Source organism: Micromesistius poutassou (assembly GCF_964030765.1).
Source record: "Micromesistius poutassou genome assembly, chromosome: 17".
In the NCBI taxonomy this organism is placed as follows: domain Eukaryota; kingdom Metazoa; phylum Chordata; class Actinopteri; order Gadiformes; family Gadidae; genus Micromesistius; species Micromesistius poutassou.
In genome coordinates this window covers 10159337-10182773 of record NC_140287.1, presented here as the reverse complement: position 1 = coordinate 10182773, position 23437 = coordinate 10159337, and the positions used below count along the sequence as shown (strand labels likewise).

At 48.3% G+C, this 23437-nt stretch overlaps 2 protein-coding genes across 2 annotated transcripts; one reads left to right on the top strand and one right to left on the bottom strand.

The window, feature by feature from the left end:
• Positions 1-1694: 1694 nt before the first annotated feature.
• On the top strand, positions 1695-3369 carry tmem179ab (transmembrane protein 179a-B; the record flags this gene model as incomplete). The annotated part of the gene is made up of 4 exons (XM_084482624.1): positions 1695-2002; positions 2648-2785; positions 2867-2945; positions 3187-3369. The coding sequence occupies exons 1-4, from the start codon at positions 1701-1703 to the stop codon at positions 3367-3369; spliced, it is 702 nt and encodes a 233-aa protein (XP_084338750.1). The 5' UTR covers positions 1695-1700.
• A 1056-nt stretch (positions 3370-4425) lies between these two features.
• cUnh14orf180 (chromosome Un C14orf180 homolog) lies at positions 4426-20409 on the bottom strand. The gene is made up of 9 exons (XM_084481774.1): positions 20196-20409; positions 18775-18805; positions 14552-14620; positions 11820-11940; positions 9453-9483; positions 9169-9277; positions 7329-7492; positions 7076-7208; positions 4426-6201 (listed from the first exon to the last, which is right to left on the bottom strand). Exons 1-9 carry the CDS (start codon positions 20346-20348, stop codon positions 5996-5998), a joined length of 1017 nt encoding a protein of 338 aa, XP_084337900.1. The 5' UTR covers positions 20349-20409; the 3' UTR covers positions 4426-5995.
• Positions 20410-23437: the final 3028 nt, after the last annotated feature.

Genomic DNA, 23437 nt, shown 5'->3' with positions numbered 1-23437 from the left:
GAGAGACTTCAGAGGAAAACCCCCCGGTGGAGATTGAGATTGGTCCATGTAAAAAGCACTGCCATGTTTGACCCTCATTTGACCTTTGGAAGAAAGATGTCATTGCTTACACTCTAGACATGATCACACACCTACATACACACCCTGGGCCCTGTGTGTGTGTGTGTGTGCATCCTAAAGAGGACCCAGGGCCAGGCTTACCCTCCAGACCCCACCCAGACCTACGTCCCCTTCGAGGTTTCAGACTTGCTTGCAGGAGAGGCTCCTATCGACCTAATAGACCATTGGTAGGAGGAGTGTGTGTGTGTGTGTGTGTGTGTGTGTGTGTGTGTGTGCAGGGGTGTACTTAGTCATTTGGGGGCCCAAGGCAAACCCACAGTCATTGGGGCCCTCCACATTCTCGTTCTGCACTGTATATATATATATATATATATATATATATATATATATCGTATAACTCCGCTTCATTTTCTCAACCCGCGCCAACTAGTTTGTTTTGGTACCGTCTTCCTGAATCAAGCCTGCACATGCACAGTAACATGGAATAGTCCATTGCATGAGAAGGGAGGGGGGGGGGGGGGCAGTCAAAAGATCATGATAGATTAAGCATTTTTATGGATTTTTAAGCGCGCAAACTAAGACAAAAAATAATAATAATTGCTTTAAATTGAAGAAAACTTTATTAATCAGTTTTTTATGGGACGTTTGGGGGCCCCTGGAAATCTCGGGGCCCCAGGCAATTGCCTGTGTTTGCCTAATGGTAGGTCCGCCCCTGTGTGTGTGTGTGTGTGTGTGTGGTCTTGTGTTTGATTCTACTTTAATGTCTCTATACATGGCTGAGGTCATAGCGACAGGCACTGTGAATGAGGTGTGTTGTGTGTGTGTGCTTGTGTTTGTGCTTGTGTGTGTATGTGTGTGTGTGTGGGGGGGATACAGGGGCTAGGGGACAGTGCAGGGATGGGCCCCTATAGCTGTATCCTTACTGTACTCCAGATGGGCTCAGCCGAGCGTGCGGTAGACAGATCAGACGGCTACCTGCCCTTCCTTAAGGGCTGTCACCATCCATAAACAAACCATTACTCTAGTGTGTAGCGCGCATGAGACCCTGCCTCTCTGTCTGAGAGAGAGGAAGAGAGAGAGAGAGAGAGAGAGAGAGAGAGAGACAGAGAGAGAGAGAGAGAGAGAGAGAGGGAGGGAAAGAGGGAAGGAGAGAAGGACAGGGGGGGGGGGGGGGGAGAGAGAGAGAGAGAGAGAGAGAGAGAGAGAGAGAGAGAGGGGGGGGGGGGAGGCTAGAGCAAGGTAGAGGGAGAGAGAGAGAGAGAGGGAGGCAAGACCGAGGGAGAGAGAGATGGAGAGAGAGAAAGGGCGAAAATACCATGTAGAGCTAATGCATGCATCCATGTGACAAAGATAATGATACTGAAATATAATATATGCTTACAAATCCCCCGAAAATAATGCTCAATCAAAATATATTTGTAATTCCTATTGAGTATTTGTTTATAACATTGCAAATGTGGACCGACAAAATAGTGTATATATTGAAGATGATGGGTAAAAGACTTGGGGCCTAATTAATTATTTGCGGCAAAGCGAGTCGGATGCTGACACTGGATGCTGCGCCGACGCGCCATGGATGCAGGATCCACTGCGCAGGCGCGGTTGGTTGGGACGTAAGGCAGAAGAGGGGGGATAGAAAAATGGCTCTTGATAATTTAATATTCGCGCAATGTATTCTTTATTTTTTATCTTTTGTATTTGGTTTCATTGCCGTGGTGCCCCTGTCGGAAAACACAGAAGATTTCCGGGGGAAGTGCTTGCTCTTCACCCGGGGCATTTGGCAGAACGAGAACATCACTGTGTCGAAGCAGCGGTTCATCGTGGAGGAGTGGGGACCCGAGTCGTCCTGCAGCTTTATCACTTTTGTCGGAATAGCATCTCTTATCCTGTCCGCAGTGCAGGCATGGAGATTGCTGTTCTTCCTATGCAAAGGACACGACGAGTGAGTGATGGTACACCTGTGGGCTGGTTCACGATGAATTGCACGGAGCGGAACGTCATGACCGCTGTATAGGATAGCCTCTATAGCTCTTGCTAATTTAAGCTACAACGTTGGACGGTCTATTATTAACATGTCCCACGCCCTGGTGCGACGTAGCCTAAAGTATCCAGATGTATGATGAGGATCTGGACCAAACACCCATTTGCCACATCGGCATTGTTCTTCCAAAAGATACACATGCATGATATATAGAAACACCGGCAATACTGTAACTGTGCGTCATCATTAATACTGTCCACGCATTCAATTCCCTCCTTCCCTGTTAGCGTCACAGAAATCCCTACAGACATGGCATAACATTGCTAAAGGTTTCGATCGTCCACTTCCTAAAATGAATTGTTTTAGTTGGAAATGAATAAATTAAAATAAATTTAAAAACATTATTACGGGGTATACTTGTTTATAGTCCTACATGTTTCAAATGAAAAAAATCCTAAATAAATTGAAAATGATTGAAAATGTGCTAACCCAACAGATCATGTTTACATTGTTATTTGATAGGCCTAGGTGACGTTTACATTTTGCCATTAGCTCTCCACACCTGTTCTACATCATTCTTCATCATTCTACACATTCCCACTGCAGCACCATCTTCAACGCCTTCCTGAACCTGCTCATCAGCTCCCTGGCCGTTTTCACCGTTTTCCTGTCCAGCACCATCGTCACTGTGGGATTCAACCTGTGGTGTGACTCCGTCACCGAGGGAGGCAGCATGCCCAGCAGGTAACTCCTCTTCCTCAGAGCTCCTCTTCGTCAGTCCTTCCTGAATGTTCCTAAACTGATTCCATGTATTGTGGGTTTCAGCTGTGAAGAACTTCAAGACAGCGACCTGGAGCTCGGTCTGAACAATTCAGCTTTCTACGACCAGTTTGCGATAGCTCAGGTGAGTATGTTTGCACAGTGATGCACTTCGTTGCTATGGTTTCATATACTGAAGGAGGATTCACTGGGAAGCCCTTCTGCATGTGCACTGTGATGCACCTCGTTGCTATGGTTTCATACTGAAGGAGGATTCACCGGGAAGCCCTTCTGCATGTGCACTGTGATGCAGCTCGTTGCTATGGTTGCATACTGAAGGAGGATTCACCAGGAAGCCCTTCTGACTCTCTCTCTCTCTCTGGCAGTTTGGCCTATGGGCGGCGTGGCTCACCTGGCTGGGGATCGCGGTGCTAGCCTTCCTCAAGGTGTACCACAACTACCGGCAGGAGGACCTGCTGGACAGCCTGATCCACGAGAAGGACCTGCTGCTGGGGCGCTCCGCTCTGCGCTGCCGCTCCGACGGACACCTGAAGACCGGCCTGATCTGAGGGCCGGAGGAGGACACACAGACACCAGATGGACGCACACACACACACGGATGCACACACACACACACACACACACACACACACAGATGCACACACACGCACACATACCAACGTAAACACGGACCCGCACACACACACACACACACACACACACACACATACCGACACACACACTGACGCACACACACGTGCAGCCATGTATAGAGTCACATTCATGCACGCACTTACAGACTCATGCGCGCACATGCATGCATGGCCAAACATACACACTGTCACCCTATGCACACACATGCACACGCACACACACACACACACACACACTCCTCGTTTTCTACTGTGAGCAAGACAGATGCCAAAATAGACAATCGAAGATTCAGATTCTGTCGATAGTGGATTGAATCAAACAGGAGGTTTTAGCTTTGCAGAGGCTATGTAATACTTAATACTTATCAACAAGCAGCGATGTGCAGTGTCTGTTTATATACCTGTCATACTGATGACTCAAACAGACTCACTGCTTATAGTGCACACCATTGTGTCTAGCTGTAGCTTTTGCATGGATTGTTATGCATGAACCAAAGGGGTTTTAAACGTGCCACTATCCTGTACCTAAAAGGGTGTCTGTGCTTTCCCAGTGGAGTCACACTATAACTTGGCAGAGGAAGAACCCTTGCATGCTGTAGAATAACGCTGTTTGCTTTCGCAGTTCATACACAACTGTACATCCAGAAGTATTACTCTCCAATGTATTTTGTCAAACTTTGCCATTGATCAAATTGCTTTGTTGGGCGTCTCATTCCAGAGTACTCTTCTGTCCTTTGTGAGGACAGGAAAGTACCTAACTCTCCTGTATCATACTCACAAGAATATATACTTTATTTCTTTACATGCTGCCATGAGGTCAATGTACTAATGTATACCTAGAAGAATTTCTACTGAGAACCACACAAACGCGCACACACACACACACACACACACACACACACACACACACACACAATCCATGGGTCGGGGGTAAGACCAAGTCTTCCATTCAGTGGACTTTGGTATGTAATGACAGTTTTATTCAAAACAATCAAAAACAAATCATAAAAAAGTTAAGAACTAAGTAAACCTCCTAAAAAAGGCACTCCTTACAAAGTGACCATATATACGTTTGGACTGCCATAACACAGCTACTCAACCAAAAGGTGCATTCAGGAGCTAGTTGGGTGCTTTTTATTGCTAATAGCGATTGTGTTTGCCAGTACTACCGGAACGGAGCCTTTCTCCTGCCGACCTAGGCTCTGTCAGCCTTCTGTTGCTTCAACTGCTATACTTTCAGAGTGCAATGCTTCCCTTTGTTTTCCCTGAAACCTGTTGGATAAACAATATTTTACTCAAAAACTGTGACATGAGTTGTTCCTCAAAGTGAAGGTTGAATGTCATGTGTCTGCTGTTCCTTTCTCCTGTCGGCTGACTGGACACGGTGTGAGGGTGCCATTATGGATGATCACACTGAAATAACTCGTTCCTGTCACCTTTTCCTGCATTTTGGCCCCAGAATTGCAAACCTTTCTCTAATGGTACATATCCTAGAATTCATCAGGTACCATATATTATTCAAGATACGCCATGCCACTTAGCCTTCATTATCCAAAACATGAATGAGTCTTTGACCTCAAGATTAAAACCTTAAAATTTTTTTGGGGAAAATATAAATATTAACTAAGAAGAACACAAAAACGTGATTGATAATGTTAAGCTGGACATTGGTTGTAGATGTTGACAGAGTTTAGACGAATAAATAACATTGAAGGAAGGTCATTGGTGGCTTATAAGCAGATCAAAACACCGTCTAACAGCAGTGTTAGGACAGTTGGAAAATATTCACTGGGCCGTAATCAACAACACAGAATACAATCAATTGTGAGGCGTTTTTTTCTCCTCAGCCCAATTTGACAATCTTTATACAGGCTTGGTTAGAATGCAGTGTCAATAACCTTTCTTGGTCTTTAATTACTTTAAAGTCATTCAGACCCACTCCGTGATGCTTCACACTTTGTGTGTGTGTGTGTTTTTTTTTTTTATTGATTCCAATCTAAATGTGTTTTTTTGTGCTATAATCAGCCTTATTTGAAAAGGGTTTTTCTGTCCGTTCAAAGCCATCTCAGCCCATGAGGCAACAGTCAGTGAAGTATTGTTACATGGCTGTATGTTGTGTTAGTCCTTTATGATAGGCCATATATTATATACACATTTACTTCTGCATCACATTGGGTGTATATATGACAGTCTTATGCCCAAATAAATATTTGCATTCCATGAAAACATTTGCCCGCATACGAGTATTGTGCCAGAAAAAAACCTCAAAATATTTGCGAGTTGGTGAGCATTACATGAGCTTCAACATTGCAGATGTGCAAAACGTCCTCACAATTTAAAAAGTGTGGCATACCCACTACATAGTTAAATATTCATACAGGCATGGGATCCACATGTTACCTTACTGCCTCACCGTTCATAGTGTGTATTGTACAATAGTCTTCCCCCAACAGCTACAGTGCTTGAAGTGGTGTGTGGACTCTCACTGACTTCTAAAAACGTTTCCACCGTGCTCCGTGTCGCCCCCTGTGTTCGGTCCCAGTCATTGCACGGTCAGCCACATCCAGCAGCCCCAGACCAGTTGCTTCATGTGCAGGAGGTAGACCGCCAGCCAGGCCTCCAGCTCCTCACACATGCGCTGTGGGCGTCGCCGGTCCGTGCAGTACATGGCCACGCCCAGCAGTGACATCAGCAGGAACAGGCAGGTGAAGAGAGCCAGGTGGGGGCGGGCCGGAGTCGTCTCATAGGCTAGACCCCGAGACAACCAGATGCATTTAGTTAATTCACGCCATCTGTTTTGATTTGTAAATCAGAAATAAGGGTAGTTTTCCTTGTTTGAATCGGAGGCTGTACATGGCTAGTTTGTGACCCAGCAAGCCCAGTGTGAGACACGTTGTGGTGTGGAGCAACGCGGTATCCAGGCAGTGCATAAACATTTTAAATATGTGTTACATTATGTTTTGTATCAGTGGCAATACAAACAGAGAAGTGGACACAAAGGTGGCATGACATGAAACATTGCAGTCGTAAAATCGTGACATAGGATTTGATGCTTTGCTTCATTATTACACACATTCTGTGACAGTTAGCAATGTAAATCAGGCAGGTGGTTCAACTCTTCATGCATTTCGTTTTTGACTTACCACCTAAACAGTCATAGAATAGCATGTCTGTAAAAACGGACAAAACAAGAATCTATTCTTGTGCGGTCCATAGCTGCGTTGTTTGCATTCAAATTTTAATTAACCATTTCATGACATTCATATGAGCATATTTTAAAAACAAAACACATTTAAACATTTGGATCTATGATGCTTGTGTGGATCAGCCTACCAAATAAAAAAATAGCTCCAAACCGCTCCTGAACTTGCACACTCCTTTGTGTGTGATGTATCACGCTCTCTCCAAGCCCAGTATCAGTCAGTTAACAAAGAGCCAAGATGGACGCTGCTCCTTGAGCCGGTATGCAAACAACAGAAGCTATTGTCCGGTGTTGTTGCAGTAATAAAGCCATGAGCAGGTCTTAGGTACAAATATAATACCCCTTTCCTGTCGTCCATGGCCCTCAGTGATGAGGGCTTACTGAGCTACAAAATAACATGATTTTAAAGGTAATCCTTACCGTGTACAGTAGTCTCCGGCTCCCTGAAGCGAACTCTCCGCTCCCCCTTCCGTCGGTGGTTTGGCTCAGAGTCTGAGCTGGTGCAGTTAGTCTTCTTCAATATGGAGGTGGGCACTCTCCCTGCACTCAGAACCTGGAGATCAGAGCAGAGAAGATCAGACCAGGATCAGCTCAGATCCGCCATGAAGGATGGACTTCGACCCAGAAACAGAAACCCAGGGTAAGGTTCCTGGTCATGGAGGAGAATCCGTACCTTGTTGTCTTCATGGTCCTCCTTGTGGTGGACGTGGTCTTTTCTGTGGCGGATCTCGGAGCGCTTCTCCCGATGTGAATAGGGAATGCTGCTGACCGCATCCCTGAAGGTCTCGGCGGTGGCGAAGCGCTTGGAGAGCGCAGAGACGCACTGGCCCAGGGAGTCTAGGAGCAGAGACCACATGCTGGTGACATCACAGAGGAACACACTGCACAACAACACCGCCGCGACTGGAGCCTCCCAGGCTCGTGCCTGCAGACGTATGGCAGCTAAAAGGTAAACATGCAAAGGAGGGCAAACAAGCGTGCCGTTGCCAGGGTTAACTCCTTCCTGTCCGCGTCACGGGACACTGCGTGATGCATGGGGCCTGCCCCAGACTCGTGACGGATATGAACAGTGGCCCTCTTATCTCGTCATGCTGTTCAGCGTTCTGCTGTTCATTCCTATGTTGACAAATGCGAGTTTAACATTCGGTTTTCAAGTTGTTGTGTGTTTCTAAGCATGTGCTGCTTTTGTTACCAGCAGGTTAAACTAACTGAACAGATTGGTGCCGGTGATGCTAGTAATAATATTTAGATATACTTTTGATATGCTTATTTGTACTATTATTTGCATTATTATCCAAACAGGATGTTATCGACATGCCAGTGATAGTTTTTACATCGACCAGCTCGTATCTTTATGTGTGATTGTCCCGTAAGTCCTGCACTACACACAAGAAGGGCAGTGGTACACCCCCCCCCCCCCCACCCGTTTATTGGCCTGCTTGATTTACAACGCAAGAAAACAGAACAGATTGCATTTAGAAAAAACATCAACATACAGAAACATGTACATTGCAGAGGCCTGTCATTGGCCTCGTGTGCCCAGTGCAATGTTGTGTGTCTCTCAGTGATGAGCCAGACGATGCCCTAGAGGTGGAATCAGCTAGTATGCTACAGGATCCCTGGAGCTGCATAACAAGCGGGGGAAATGAGCATGTTACAGTGTATTCATCTCCCTGTAGATGCCCTTTATGGCTCTGATGTCAGACTCACCAAGGCCAGCACTTTTCATTAGTGTTCAAAGCAGACCAGCCTTTATAGAAACTAAATCTAAAAACAACCCCCCATTGTTTCCTCGTCACGCAAACCAAGCAATAGCACGACTACACCGTGGCCCCAAACTGTCAACGCTGTTGCTTTTTTTTTTTCCTTTTACTTCTAAAGTCTATGTAGAAGAGCACTTTAATGTAATGTTTAATATTCTCGTACTACATCAATTAATAGCACTTTAATTTTCAATGTTGACATCCGTGCAAAGACTTGCTGTGTCAAAGCAACAACGTGACGTTCTTCTTCAATTCAAAGTTTCCCTTTACATAAAAGCATCTCCCTGTTTAGACGTGCTCCTCAACCAAACAATGGACCTTGTCTTGAGCTGACATTAGTGTCAGGCTGGAGACAGCGTTTTAGTGCTGCTCCGTGCTGTTCTGCACGCTGTGTGCAAAGTTCCTCAGGAATGACATTGTTGTGTCGCTTTTTGACAAATGTCCGGAGACAGCTTCATGTGGTAGTGAGGCCTGTGTTCCCTCTCCTCACACAGGACAGAGTTTCCAACCTTATATCGACCCCACGTTAAAACCGGAAAACGTGCACGCACACACGCACACACACTCACGCCCACATGCAGACGCACGCACACACACGCATGCACGCGCCCTCACACATGCACACACACAGTTTATATTTAGATAGTCCAAATCGTACAGCAGGTGTTTGATAGCACACACTTTTGATATAAAATGGAGCGGAGGTGTTGAACTTTCCACACGGTCGGTTTGTGTCTGAGTATCATTCACCTGAATACTCAGTCTTGCCGATCTCAGCGTAGACGGTGGCCAGCAGCTCCAGGCTCCGGGCCGTGATGGGGTGGTCGTGGCCGAAGGTCTTCTGGTGGATCTTGGTGGCCTGAGAGGATCAAACAGTCCTAGTATGAGCACATGTTGAGCATCATGTGACCCATCACCTGACTCGTCACGTGACCCATCATCCAACCCATCACCTAACCCGATGTCATTTATTTTTCCACTGTTGCTAAAGTGCAAAAATAGGAAATAAATAAACATGAAAACATGGAACATACCTTCCCGCTATATTCCAGAGCAAGATGAGGTCTGAAAAGCAAAAAGGAAGAGCAAATTAATTAAAGTTAGGAAGACGAAAGAAGTCAATGAGCCAAATGAGCCAACACTCAGTCGATTATCTCTTCCATCTCTTATCTGTGCGTCTGACGTACTCGTGACGCGCGATCACCGGCACACACAAACACAAACACGTCTTTCTGTTAACGGAAGATTCCGGACTACTGAAGGCGTGTGTGCGTGTGTGTGTGTGTGTCGGGGGGGGGGGGGGGGTAACCTTAATCAAGCTCAGTGGAGCGCGGCCGTGTCGCCGGTGAGCGTATCCGTGTCAGCCCCGAGCACAAGGGACACGAGGGAGAAATCCAAACAGGGCGGCGCCGTGATTGGAGACGCGGGGATCCGCAGTGGAAACCTTCCGTCTCTGCCAGTTTGTGCGCCGCCCGGGCCGGGTGCCTCGGAGGGGGCTGAGTTACAACCGGCCCGGCCCGCACAGGTCTGTTTACGGGGGCCGTGCCCTTGTCCGTACTTTCCCCCATCCGTCTGCACTATTCTAGGTGAACCCCTCTTTTGTGGGCGCATGGGACGGCTGGGGGGGAGGAGGGGGTTGGCCAGCTGTTGTCAGACCCTTACCCTCTAACTCAGCCCCCCACCACCCCCCCCCCCCCCCCCCCCACCCCACCGCCGCCATGCCCTAGCCGTGAACATTCATCGCCCTCACGCATGCATGCGGAGCAACCTATGTTTAGTGTGACAGATGTCGGTGTCCACGCTCTGAGCCACACTGGGCTTTAATTAGTAATGGCCAGGTGTCGCCTTGCACTTATTTAGAAGGTTTTCAGAGGACACCTGATCGGGCCGAGGCAGAGAAGCCCTTCAGCGCCTCTAAGGACTTCCGAAAGCACAACAGGCGGGACAAACGCCCAGACAGAACACTGTCCTGCCTGGAACCAGCGCAGCCATAACTGAAGACCAATACATGTTTTCCCCTGCGTTTTCATGGTGGATTCATTTTAAGACAAGGTCCCTCGTGGGAAAGTATTGCATCGTGAAACGGGTGCAAAGGGGTCAGAGTCAAATTCCTGCATGCGCTTATTTTGTTTCCAAAACACAAGCCCTATAAGGCGACAGTGGGACAGAACCCCCATCGCTCCACGCTATTGTCCCCAGAGCAGTAATATCCAGAACCCTTCACCTTGAAAAGGCCCGGCACCTCTGTCACCCCTTTAGGGTTAAATGGTTTAATCCCAACAATGACAACAGGAGCACAGAAAAAGTGTCTCTGTTCTGGCCTAACAAAGTACCCCTGCAACAGGAGCCCCCGGATCCAGTGAACGCTTTCTTCTGGCAGCCCGCAGCCGTGCGTACGCTGCGGTGTCTCCTTCGGCCACAGGCCCGCATAACTCAAACTGAGCTCTTATTGAAGACGTGTTGGGACAAAGGGTGGGATGCTTCACTTTGGACAGGTGTTGATGCTGGTGTACAAGGTGACTAGTTGTTACTGGTAGTTTCAGAGCAAAAGCATTTCTGAAAGTGGAGATAACGGTCGAACTTGCTACCTGATAGGCAGATAGGACTGAAGTTAGTTTCCTACTTCAGTCCAGTTCTGAAGAATGCGTGCGTGTTCGTATCAAAACAAGGTCACCATATTGAATTTCTAGTTTTCCAGCATTCTTTGTTACGGGAACTTCAGTATTTATTTACTTCTTTTAAGTAATGTTAAGAATGATTTTTTGTTTTACCGATTTAAATGAAAGGAATACATCATCCAACACTGTACTTCCAGCGAGTTATGTATATTATAGCATATATTACAGTAGATTTTATAGCATTTATCATTGCATATAATAGCATTTATTAAAGTGTAAATCCAACCAAAGCTCAAATCGCTCCACATACATATTATTTATTTTATTTTAGTTATTTTAAAGCATGTTTTTTTACTAATCCGGAAATCCAACAAGCAGAGACACGTCATAGCTAAATCTAGTACACATTTTATTCTATTATTTGTTTCCATTGTACGAAACGCCCAAATAAAAAGTAAAATAACTGGAACCAAGCCAAATAGAGCCTTATGCACTTATAAATAGGCAGGTAAATATCCTGTTTTAGCTTTATTTCTGTGTGCTCTCACCTGTGGGTGAGAGCAGCTGTGAGAGCAGGGGAGACAAAAACACTGTGATGCAGTCCTGTGATATGAACACACAGACATAAAGGCTACAGACAGAGTCCTACCTCTGGCTCATGATGCAGTCCTGTGATATGAACACACAGACACAAAGGCTACAGAGAGAGTCCTACCTCTGGCTCATGATGCAGTCCCGTGATATGAACACACAGACATAAAGGCAGAAAAGAGAGAGTCCTACCTCTTGCTCATGATGCAGAGCTGGGCCAGCCGCTCCAGGTGCTGGGCCTGGGACGCCTGGTCCAGGACTTCCTCGGCGCTGGTCCACCCGGCCGAGCCCAGCGTGGCGTCCTCCTGGGGCCCTGTCACGCACACACAGGGCATGGGGTCCCGGTCACACAGACCTCTCTCTTTCCTCACTTTCTCTACAGCTCTCTCTGTCCTGGTTCTCTCGCGGCCGCGACCTGACTGACTGTTCTCCCAACCCCCCCCCCACCCCCCGACCGCTGCCCTTCACCTCTCTGGGTCTCCGGTTAAATCTACCGGGGAGAAAGGTCTAGGAAGTCCTGGAGGGTTGGCGGCGTGCCTGTGGGCTAGAGTCCTGGAGGGAAGTTGAGCTGTGTGGCGGCTGAGCAGCAGAGTGGGGCAAACTGGAGACTAGAGACACAGGAGCACTGATAAGGACAGGAGAGGGAGGCAACACACACACACACTGAGAGGAGAGGGAGGCAACACACACACACACACACTCAGAGGAGAGGGAGGCAACACACACACACTCAGAGGGGAGGGAGGCAACACACACACACACACTCAGAGGAGAGGGAGGCAACACACACACACACACACTCAGAGGAGAGGGAGGCAACACACACACACACACACACACTCAGAGGAGAGGGAGGCAACACACACACACACTCAGAGGAGAGGGAGGCAACACACACACACACACACACAGGAGAGGGAGGCAACACACACACACACACACACACTCAAAGGAGAGGGAGGCAACACACACACACACTCAGAGGAGAGGGAGGCAACACACAAACACACACACACACACACACACACACACACACACACACTCAGAGGAGAGGGAGGCAACACACACACACACACACACACACACACACACACACATTCACACACACACACACACACACACACACACACACACACACACACACACACACACACACACACACACACACACACACACTCAGAATAGAGGGAGGCAACACACACACACACACATACTCAGAGGAGAGAGAGGTAGCGCACACACACACACACACTCAGAGGAGAGTGTGGTAGCGCACACACACACACACACACACACACACACACTCAGAGGAGAGAGAGGTAGCGCACACGCTCATCCAGTAAGGATAGAGGGAGGCAACACACACACACTAAGGAAAGAGAGGCAACGCACACACACACACACACACACACACACACACACACACACACACACACACACACACACGCACGTGATGACAATGACTACTAGTTTCTGATCCATGCGTTTGGTTGTTGTGATGTGACAACGTGAAACCAAGAGAGCGGGTGATGCCAAAGAACAGTGCTCACTGTCCAAACCTCATCCACCCCAATGTGGTGAAAACAGTTTCCCCCAAAGGTGGCCAGGGAGCCAAAGCAAAACGCCGGCCCCACTGCGAACCAGTGGCTCTGTCTGTGGCCCCTCGGGGGGGGGCGGGGGGCCCAGACTCCAATCCCACTGAGTGCTGAATCAGGGAGCAGGACGGGCTGCAGCCACCGCTCCAGATGAAATAATACCAAGTGCAGCCATTCGTCTTCCGCCGTCGCCTCCGTCCTCCAACTCTTCTCCACCCTCTCCACCCTCTCCTCCCGCTCCACCCTCTATCAGGCGAGACGAGCCGCTGCTGCATCAGCACCAGCAGGAGAGGAGGGAGAGAGAGAGAGAGAGAGAGAGAGAGAGAGAGAGAGAGAGAGAGAGCGTGAGAGAGGGGGGAAGGAGGCTGTCTGGAGCAGCGGCAGCAGGTGATGAACGACTGACCCTGGTTGTGAAAGCATGCGTTGGCTCGTTTGGTTTTGCTAAATCGCACTCTCACCTTTGTTTTCCCCGACGGACGGGGCGGGAACGCCTTACTCACATGCAGGCACATGTGCGTCTACCCAGATACACACACACACACACACACACACAGCGTGTCTGCCACATAATATCTTGCTGCACCTGAAGTTGCTCTTACTTAGAGCCATATGTAAGCTGTTTTCTAATCTTTATTTACCCAGGGTGGATTTTCTGACTACTTTCCCCTCGTCCAATCATTGCTGCACCTTCAGCTGTACCTCATTCTCATTCAAAACACGGGCTGGCAGCCGCCTGGCGAGGCCAAGCCTATAGTCGTTCCCCAAGGATAACCCTGGGCTGCATCGACATGATCAGCCATCAGCTCTCTGGCTCAGAGTCGTCAGACCCCCCCCCCCCCCACCCCCCCCGGGTCTGTTCCCCGTATCGTTTAGTACAGTGGTTCTCAAATGGGGGTAAAAAAATAGCTCACTATAATTATTTTTTTTACCCTGAGCAAGTTTAAATTCTGAAAGCTAGACAAAACAAAAATGTAGTGGTTGAAATGTAAACAAGGAGAAAGGAGAATCTGTAAAAATAGAAAACGCATCCAGAAACACCAAAATGTGGGCAGTTTCAGAAAGAATATATTGGAATTCACCTCTACATGCTCTGACCCTCCCCTGGTGTTGGGCTTCTTTTGTAGGGAGAAATTTGCCAACAATTACATGAAGCACAGGCCCATGTTTCTCACTAAATTGTGAGTATTTTTTCTAGGAAAAATGTGCCGGGGAAGGGGTTAGAGGGGTTACACTAGTAGGAACGGTCTGAACCACTGATTAAGTATATGGTGGGCTCCCCAGAAAAGCCTTTGAAAAGAAGTACGGTAGAGATAGTGAGGGGTCACTTGCCTGTGAGCTCGATCAGAGCCACCTCGTAGAACATCTTCTCCGCCTGGATGAACTGCAGGGCCTTCTCATCTGGTGGGGGGGCGTGAAGGACGCTTTGGGATCCTCAGTGGCAGAACAGATTTGTTGCATTTTAAAAGGTCTGGCTCCCCAACCCCCGCCTCCTCCTCAGTACAGCCTGTGATGTACGGCCCCTGATTCGATGGATTGTTTATGCAGTTTGTTCTTAGGATTTATATTCATCTAGAGACAAACTGCGTTGTGTACACAATGTTCTCTTTTCAACAATGTTCTAGCCGTCGACATGGAAAGAGAGACGTGGGAGTGTGTGTGTGGATGATGGCTGGTTGAAGCAGCCTCACCAGGCCGAGTCTGACTGGACTCACTCTGGGGCTGGGTGAGGCTGCACACCTGTTGCAGGTTGAGGTCTCAGTGTGCGCAGGTTAAACCAGCCATCAACACACACACACACACACACACACACACACACACACACACACACAGATCTTCTGCATGACAACATGGAGCAACAGCGCCATGTATCATTAACTACAAACCTCTACAGTAAACCGTCTTTCAACCTCCCCACCCTGCGTCCCATGTCTGCAGGACCCAGTGAAGGTCACCTCCAGCTGCATCCAGCTAGGTGGCATGATTCAAAGACCTACACAAACTCTATTTAAATAAGAAGTCATATCTTGATGCTAAAATAAAATACAGAGCCATGCGACAAAGATTACCCTTTGTACATTCTATGTTGCATTCTCTATTGTTTTCACATCTCCTGTTCTTCGGTAGAGAATCGTTTAGTTATGCAAGTATAATAACATTTACAGGTAGAATACTGATACTGAAACGTTTCTTTAAATTTAGCATCAGATCGTCTCTGTACAACATGCTTACTTTCTGAAGCGTCTCTTAAAATAGCCCCTGCCTCACTATTCCACAACAGAGCTACTCTGGTTGCCAAGTGACTCCATTGATACTTGACAAGGGAGTTTGTAGTTCACTTCCAAGAAGAATGTACCTAAAATAAACACAGACACCGCAGCGCTGTCCTCCTGAATCTCCGTCTAAGCGTCTGTCTATCCTATTGTGTAAACTGTAATTTATCCAAACTTCACCTCGACTGCATCAGAGCGCCGTAGACGGTGTCTCACCTGGCTCAGTCCTACACGCTCCACCTCCAGGGTGTTAGTGAGAGCGTGAGTCCCCTTTGACCTGCTGGGCTAGGTAAACATCTACGCCAGCGGGCCTCATGCATCCCACTCCTTCATTCTGCTCCCATGCTTAATATTCATAAGCTTCCCACTCCTGAGCAACAAGACACGCTACAGCACTCTCTGCTGATACGCTGGGCAAGAAGAACAAAACACAACTGAGTGAACTAGTGATCCTGTATTCATCACAGAGAGCAGAAAAACGTTGACACGTCCAAACACAACACATTACATCCTGCTTTCAAGACCAGAGTGAGTGTGTGTGGGGGCAGAGGTTGGGTGGGCTACCTGGCAGCCACAGTGGGTGTCAGATCAGTAACAAGTGGGCCATCTGGGAGGGCGGGGGATTAGAGGAGCCGGTGTCACCAGAGGTCGCAGCACTACCCTGCAGGTCACCGGCATATTTATAGCCCTCGCCTGGACGGCAACAACACAACAGCCCGACCCAGCAAGGGAAATCTCACGCTTCCCTCTCACGCACACTCGCACGCACATGCACTTGCACGCAAGCATGCACACACACACACACACACACACACACACACGCATGCAGATACACACACACACACACACACACACACACAAACACACACAAACAGACATATACATACACACACATACACACACACACACACACACACACACAAACATTTACACACACACACACACACACACACACACACACACACACACACACACACACACACACACACACATTCCCCTCTCCCTACGCCTCCACCTCCAGGCTTGTGTCTTCTAGACGGCCGGTAATTGGGCCGAGCTCCAAAAGTGTCCATTAAATCAGGCACCTCCAAGGGCACCTCTGGGTGCACGTGTGACACAATTCCACCAAGGACCCAGACGGAAATAACCATCTGAAGTATAGCCCCCCCCACCCCCCCTGCCTCCCCACCAAGGGGATCCAAGGTTTTTTCAGATGATATCCATTTCAACCATATCAACTAACCCCCTACACAAGCGTGTATAAACATGTTAAAGGTGGTGTTTATTCACTGATGATATGTGATGAATGGCTCAGCGTGTTTACCTTTGACTTGGGATATCATGGAAAGGAGATCAACGTCCTACCCATGAATTGCTCGTCAAGCAACCCTTGAATGCTCCTGCGGGCGCCACTCAGAGGTGACCTTTAGATGCGACCATGTTCTGATAGCAGAACTTAATGTATTTGCCAAAGCTGCCCTGACTAGGACAGGACTAAAGAGGAGAACCTGGATCAAGTAAAAGCACATGTCATTACAATGTGTTAACCAGTATGAAAACAACCTGCAAACCTGTACTGGTTTGGTTGGGACGTTGTGTGGGACATTGGCGACATGTAAAGGTTTCCTTCAGTGCATTGGACGGCCATGGTGAAATTCACGTGAAGCTCAAGAGGTCCTCTCTGGTATGACTCAGCGGCCCTATCGCCTCAACCTCTCAAGGGCCGTTTAAGACCTCCTCCCCTTCAGTGCTCTCATATGAGCCGCACCACACCACACCAAACAAAACCACACCAAACCACACTAAACCAAACCAAACCCCACCACACCGAACCACACCAAACCACACTAAACCACACCAAACCACACCACACTGAACCACACCACACCACACTGCTGATCTGAAAGACGCTTTCCTTAGCAAACCTCAACTAGTAAACATGTTGGATTTGTGCAGACAATACTGATAGACATGACTAGTATCTGGCTAACTATAACTAGACATGACTCGTTTCTGACTCACTATACACACAATGCTGGTATGACTCTCTCATGACTCTTTTCTGGCTAGGTTTACAAAACGTGTACTATACTATACTGCAGTATTATATTGCCACAGTGTATACACTATTATGTCAAACACAACATAAACGTGCATGTGGCATACTTCTCCAAAAGTAAATCACAGTTGGAACTACGGAACTACGCCGCATTTGCACATGACGGCGATACCGATCGTCAGTCATTGGTCCTTCAAACGCTCCCTATAGGCCGGGGAGACCTCTACACCCCAGGAGGGCTCGCTGGAGGCTCTCTGCAGACTCGTGGATGGTTAAAGCCCAGACATGTTGGGGAGATGCGTCATCAAGAGGAACCATCTGCTGAGGTAGATTACCTGAGCAGGCAAAGGCAGGTCAACGGTTGAAGTGTCTCTTCAATATGAGAGAAAAGGGAGAACGAGGTAGAGAGAGACAGAGAGAGAGAGGGAGGGAGAGAGAGAGGAGATAGAGGGAGAGAGAGAGAGAGAGAGAGAGAGAGAGAGAGAGAGAGAGAGAGGAGATAGAGGAAGAGCGAGAGAAGAGATAAAGGGTGAGGGAGAGAGAGATAGAAATGTGAGGGAGAGAGAGAGAGTGGGAGCGAGAGAGAAAGAGAGAGGGACAGAGAGAAAGAGAGAGAGCGAGAGCGAGAGAAAGAGCGAGAGAGAGAGAAAGAGGGAGATGGAGAGAGCCTGAGGGCGAGGCTGTATATCTAGAAACGTGACACTTCTCTATTATCTTTATGAGCGCTGTAGTGTGGTGGAGGCGTCCTGGCAGCGAGCGGCTCCGGGAGTGCAGACACAGGTTAATTAGTGCTTCCCACACTCTGTTGTGCAGCAGATAAGGGGCTACAAATCCTCTTAAGAGGCCGACACACAGCCCCCCCGAGCTGCCCACAAAAAAACACAAGCAGAGGCACTCAGGGACAAATGTTGTGATTATGGACTCCTGTGCGGAGACCCCTTTACATCACCTCACCCCCCCCACCAACCCACAGCCACCCTCAGTGTTTCCACAGATTTCTATGGGCCTCAGTGGTCCTGCCTGCTTTGTAGCAGAATTTACTGCGCTTCCATGTGCTGCTATGCCCTGCTAGTGTGACCTTTACGGGAAGACGATCCTCATTTGACCGCCATCTTGCCCTTATCTGGCCCTCGTCATGCACACCGCTGGGGCCAGGAGAACCTACGACTTCTAGATGCCTGTCCTAAAGCCATTGCGTTGTTACGGGGTTGATTTAAGGATACAGTTCTTCTCACTGATGAAGAGTTCCGCGATCTGTAAATCATAGAGAATCCAATATCAGACAGGAGTAGTGGACGCTGAATAATTCATCTCCCAGAGTCCTTTGTTGTTGTTTACATGCATGTAATGGCCCTTGTCAGTTATTGTGTGCCACTTGTGCAGTCAACCTCCAGCTCTCCATGCAACGAGTCGCGTTACACTGACATAACCGTACAGTGCACTGACATATGAGACATTTGGGTGATTTTCTCAATACACATCTGATTACCATCTGCATCATTGGAGTAGGTTACGTCACAGTACCGACACTTAATGCCCATGACATAACGCAGGGTACCATAGGTGTTTAAACCAAGTTGTATTGTATTAAGGTAGCTACGATGGTGATGCATGGAGAATATAACCTTGCTGTAAACAGAGACAAAGCTATCATTCATACTTCAAGTGATGATCATGATTAATTAATTAATTAATTAATCATGTATCCTTGGTCTGTTTTGAAACATGCTTCTATTGAAAGATCTTTTTGTATTTCCAGTACAGCCAATCGTGACGCATTGAGGTGGCAGCCATGATGGATTGTGTCACTGGTTTTGACATTGGACCTACAGATGTTGAGAAGAGCTCTGTCCTCTGTGTGTACTGACTCCTAGGCTCCTAACTCCTAGGCTCCTAACTCCTAGGCTCCTTCTTAGGGTGCTAACGCTTGCAACTCAAATGCATCTGTATGGTTAGACAGACAGGTGAGACAATGTTTGAGTATGTGTGTGTTTTTGAGTATTTTCACCTGAGAGAGAGAGAGAGAGAGAGAGAGAGAGAGAGAGAGGGAGAGAGTGTGTGTGTAAATAGTTCGAGTTAACAGAACGTGTGTTTGCACGTAGCATTGAGTGTGTTTATGCATTCCAGCGTTTGTACATGGGTGTTTGTACATGCTTGCAAAATACTTGTGTGGTGGGAGCTTGTGTGCATGGGAGTGTGCTTGTGTCAATGTGAGTGTGTGAGTGCGTGTGTGTATGTGTGCGTGTGTGTGTGTATGTGCATGTGTGCATGGTAGTGTGCTTGTGTCCATGGGCGTGTGTATGCGCTTGTGACTTTGCTTGTGTCCATGAGTGTGTGTGTGTGTGTGCATGCGAGGGAGTGTGCTTGCGACAATGAGTGTGTTTGTGTGCGTGTGTGTGTGTGTTAGAGAGTGTGTGTGTGTGTGTGTGTGTATGTCTGTGTGTAAGAGAGAGTGTGTGTGTGTGTGTGTGTGATAGAGTGTGTGTGTGTGTGTGTGTGTGTGTGTGTGTGTGTGTGTGTGTGTTAGAGAGTGTGTGTGTGTGTGTGATAGAGTGTGTGTGTGTGTGTTAGAGAGTGTGTGTGTGTGTGTGTGTGCTCCCCCCTCCCCCCCCCCCCCCCCGGGCGGTCAGCCTGTCTGGCTCACCTGGTGCAGACAGTTGGGCAGGGAGGTGAAGCTCTGCACGTGGCTCAGTCCCAGCAGGCAGCTGAGGAAGCAGTGCAGGGCGGCCTGGTTCTCCCCCTGCTGCTGGAGCTGCTGTCCCAGCTCGAAGAGGCCCTCCCTCCCCCCGCTCAGCATCCCCTAGTCCCGGTCGGAGGAGGCACCACTTCCTGCCATCGGAGCCCAGGACAAACCACTGCCTCCCTCGGGCTCTGTCCTTCCTCCCTTCTCCTCCTTCCTCCTTCTTTCTCCTTCCGCCTTTCTCCTCCACTTCCCTCTCCTGCCTCCGCCGCCGCTGCTGCTCCTCGCCGAAGCGGACCGCGGGCGAAGCGTGAACTGCCAGAGGGGGAGAGAGAGAGAGAGCGAATGTGAGAGAGAGAAATGAGCGCTCGGATGCTAGCATAGACAGAGAGAGAGAGAGAGAGAGAGAGAGAGAGCGCGGGGGAGAGACAGAGAGAAAGAACAAGAGAGAGAGAGAGTGCTTAAGGAACGGAGAGCTCCTTGTTGAGAGCGAGTCAAGGACAGGTGGTGAGAGGCTGAGGGAGCTTTAGCGACTCACTCTCCACAGAGCCGTTCCCCTCCCTCCCTCCCCTCCCTGCTTCCTTCCACGCCGACGCATCGCGGAAGGAGGAGAGGGGAAGTGAGAGGGGATTTGTTTATTTTGAATGACAGGGCTCTGGTCCAATCACAGTGCTACACACACGCTGCTGCCCAGTCAGCATGTGAGAGGGTCTGAGCAAGCAGGAAATGGATGGATACTGAGCTACAATGCGCTCTCTCTCTCTATCTGTCCCTCTGTCTCTCTCTCTTTCTCCGACTCTCTCGCTCTAGCAGTCTCTCTATCCTTCTCTCTCCACTATCGACTGAACCTCATTTGAATTTCAATTCAACTAATTTTAGCTTGACCTGATTTTAAGAATATTCACAGGGCATTAAATAAGCATATATTATTTAGTACCTCCGTGCTTGCAAGAAAAATAAAAAAGCATAAATATGAAGGAATAGTGATCCTGAAGCACAAAAATATTTAATAGGCTGACTGAAAATCCCATCAGCTTCCAAAACCTTGCTTGGAGATAGAGTCTGTGAATGCGAGAGGAACAGGCAATATACTGATGTTCAAAAATGTATTTGAATTTCATATTGAGGTCATGAGACTTGTATGATTTAGTAAGACACAGCCAAGAGCCACACAATACACTAATTACAAGCGTGAACATAATATTCTATTACTCCCCTCATCAACGCCTTACAGAGTACTTTTTATAGACTAGGCAAACATTAGCCTGGAGAAGGGGGCGCTAATGGGTATTAGCACTTGTTTGCTCATTACTCTGTGGGCGGAGGGCAGCGACTTCCCCTGAAGCCCAGGAGGAGGCGAAAAGAGCCCAGGGCCACTTGATTATCATACATAACGACATCACGGGCCCTTTGACCTCCATAGCTGGAGACCCATCCTTGGACCCCTCTGTCCACAGTATGCTGTAGCATGGTAGCCTGTGGATGTGCACATATATATGTGTGTGTCTATGTGTGTCTGCATTTACAGTATATGTATATGTGTGTGTGTGTGTGTGTGTGTGTCTATGTGCATGCGTTTGTGTGCGTAAATTCATGTATTCATGAGTGCATGTGTGAGTGCAGATGCATGTGTGTGGGCGCCCGTGGGTGCATGCATGCGTGTGTGTGTGTGTGTGTGCATATATAGGTTTGTGTGTGCATGTGTGAGTGCATATGTGTGGGTGCATGTGTATGTGTGTGCGTGTGTGCGCACTTGTGTGCATGCATGTGTGTGTGTATGTGTGTGTGTGTGTGTGTTTGTGTTGGCAATACAACCAAGCGATCAGAGTCTGTCCCCATTAGAATCCACTCCACCCAGCTGAGTAGGAGGAGGTTTTAATAATGGCGGCGGAGTACATGGGCAGGGTTCAGAGAGCATTAGCATGTGTGTGTGTGAGTGTGTGTGTGTGTGTGCATGGGGACTAATAGCATCAGGAGAAGCCGAGGGACTTGATTATGGTAATGCGGGCTACTTTATACCCTTGCCGCCAGAGAGCGAGGCCAGGCTGGAGGCAACAGGCAGGTGATCCTGCTCACTTTACCCTGGGGTCAGGAGGGTAAGCGACAGAGAGCCGGCAGAGAGTGCAGGAGGAACCAGGTGGGTGCGGGAAGGCCTCCAGGACTGAGTGGAGACACTTGCGGTTGGACGTCTGCTCATCTTCGCATCGTCATGGAGATCCATGTCCTCATGAGAGGGCTAGCCAAGCTGCGGAGAGAGACACACACGCACCTGGACAAGATGTCCAGGTGCTTGTTGATGATAGACGTGACGACGTCCGGACGCCGTTCAACACGATGGACCTGTGGTCCCCTGGGATCATGACATTGGTTCAGTTAATGTTTCATAATGAAGCCTAAATAATATGCATATAATTAATATAATAACATAATGAGGAGTTATTAAAGGATAATATTAGTCAAATCATCACATCATTACATCACATCCAGCTCAAAGTACAATTAGTTAATTGCAATTATATACACACTGCTTGTTAAGACGATTCGCTTTCATAGGTTTTCCTGAACGCCTCTCTGCCAGGACCAGTAGCCTACGATGGCAAACGGCGCTCCTCGATGCTGACGGATGGTCTCCGCGAGAGCAGGAATCCACCTGTAATTGGAGTATGGATTGCCTGTCGCCTGCAGTTGGTAGACAAATTTGTCTGCGTGTTCAGTAAACAAGCCGCAGCCTGTATTCAAACACGCCGCGGCGCCAGGCTAATCTGGACGTACGGCACGCCTCGCCTCGCCAGAACGCACTGACACCACGGAGACGTCGCGGGGGAAGTGGAAGTAGAGGGATCATGCGTGAAATGCCATGCATCAATACCTTTTGCACCCAACAAAGTGCGTGTTCATTTGTTCAGACGCTTTCTGTGTACACACGTGAAACAAATGGTACACAAACTGGAACCCAAAATACAGTGATTGTTCTGCAGCCATTGCAGAACAATGTATTTTGGGTTCCAGTTCCCTACTTCTCAGGATGTGCTCGTAAATCACCGCGGATTTAATAAACCGTTTGCCGGGATAATTCTTTTTGCATAGTCCAGCGAGTCAGCAGCAGTGGTGGAAGTACATTGCCTCCTCTTTCACATCCACGTGTCGTTTCACAGCAGTGCGCATGGCTCTGCATCAGCAGATACTATTTTTATTTACTGCTTTGT

Bases quoted from the DNA above. Each gene is read 5' to 3' on its own strand.
- cUnh14orf180 (XM_084481774.1), bottom strand. From the start codon at position 20,348: ATGCTGAGCGGGGGGAGGGAGGGCCTCTTCGAGCTGGGACAGCAGCTC. The intron at 7,209-7,328 runs GTACGGATTCTC...TCTGATCTCCAG, and splicing joins AGGACCATGAAGACAACAAG to GTTCTGAGTGCAGGGAGAGT. The intron at 6,202-7,075 runs GTAAGGATTACC...CTCGGGGTCTAG, and splicing joins GCCGGAGACTACTGTACACG to CCTATGAGACGACTCCGGCC.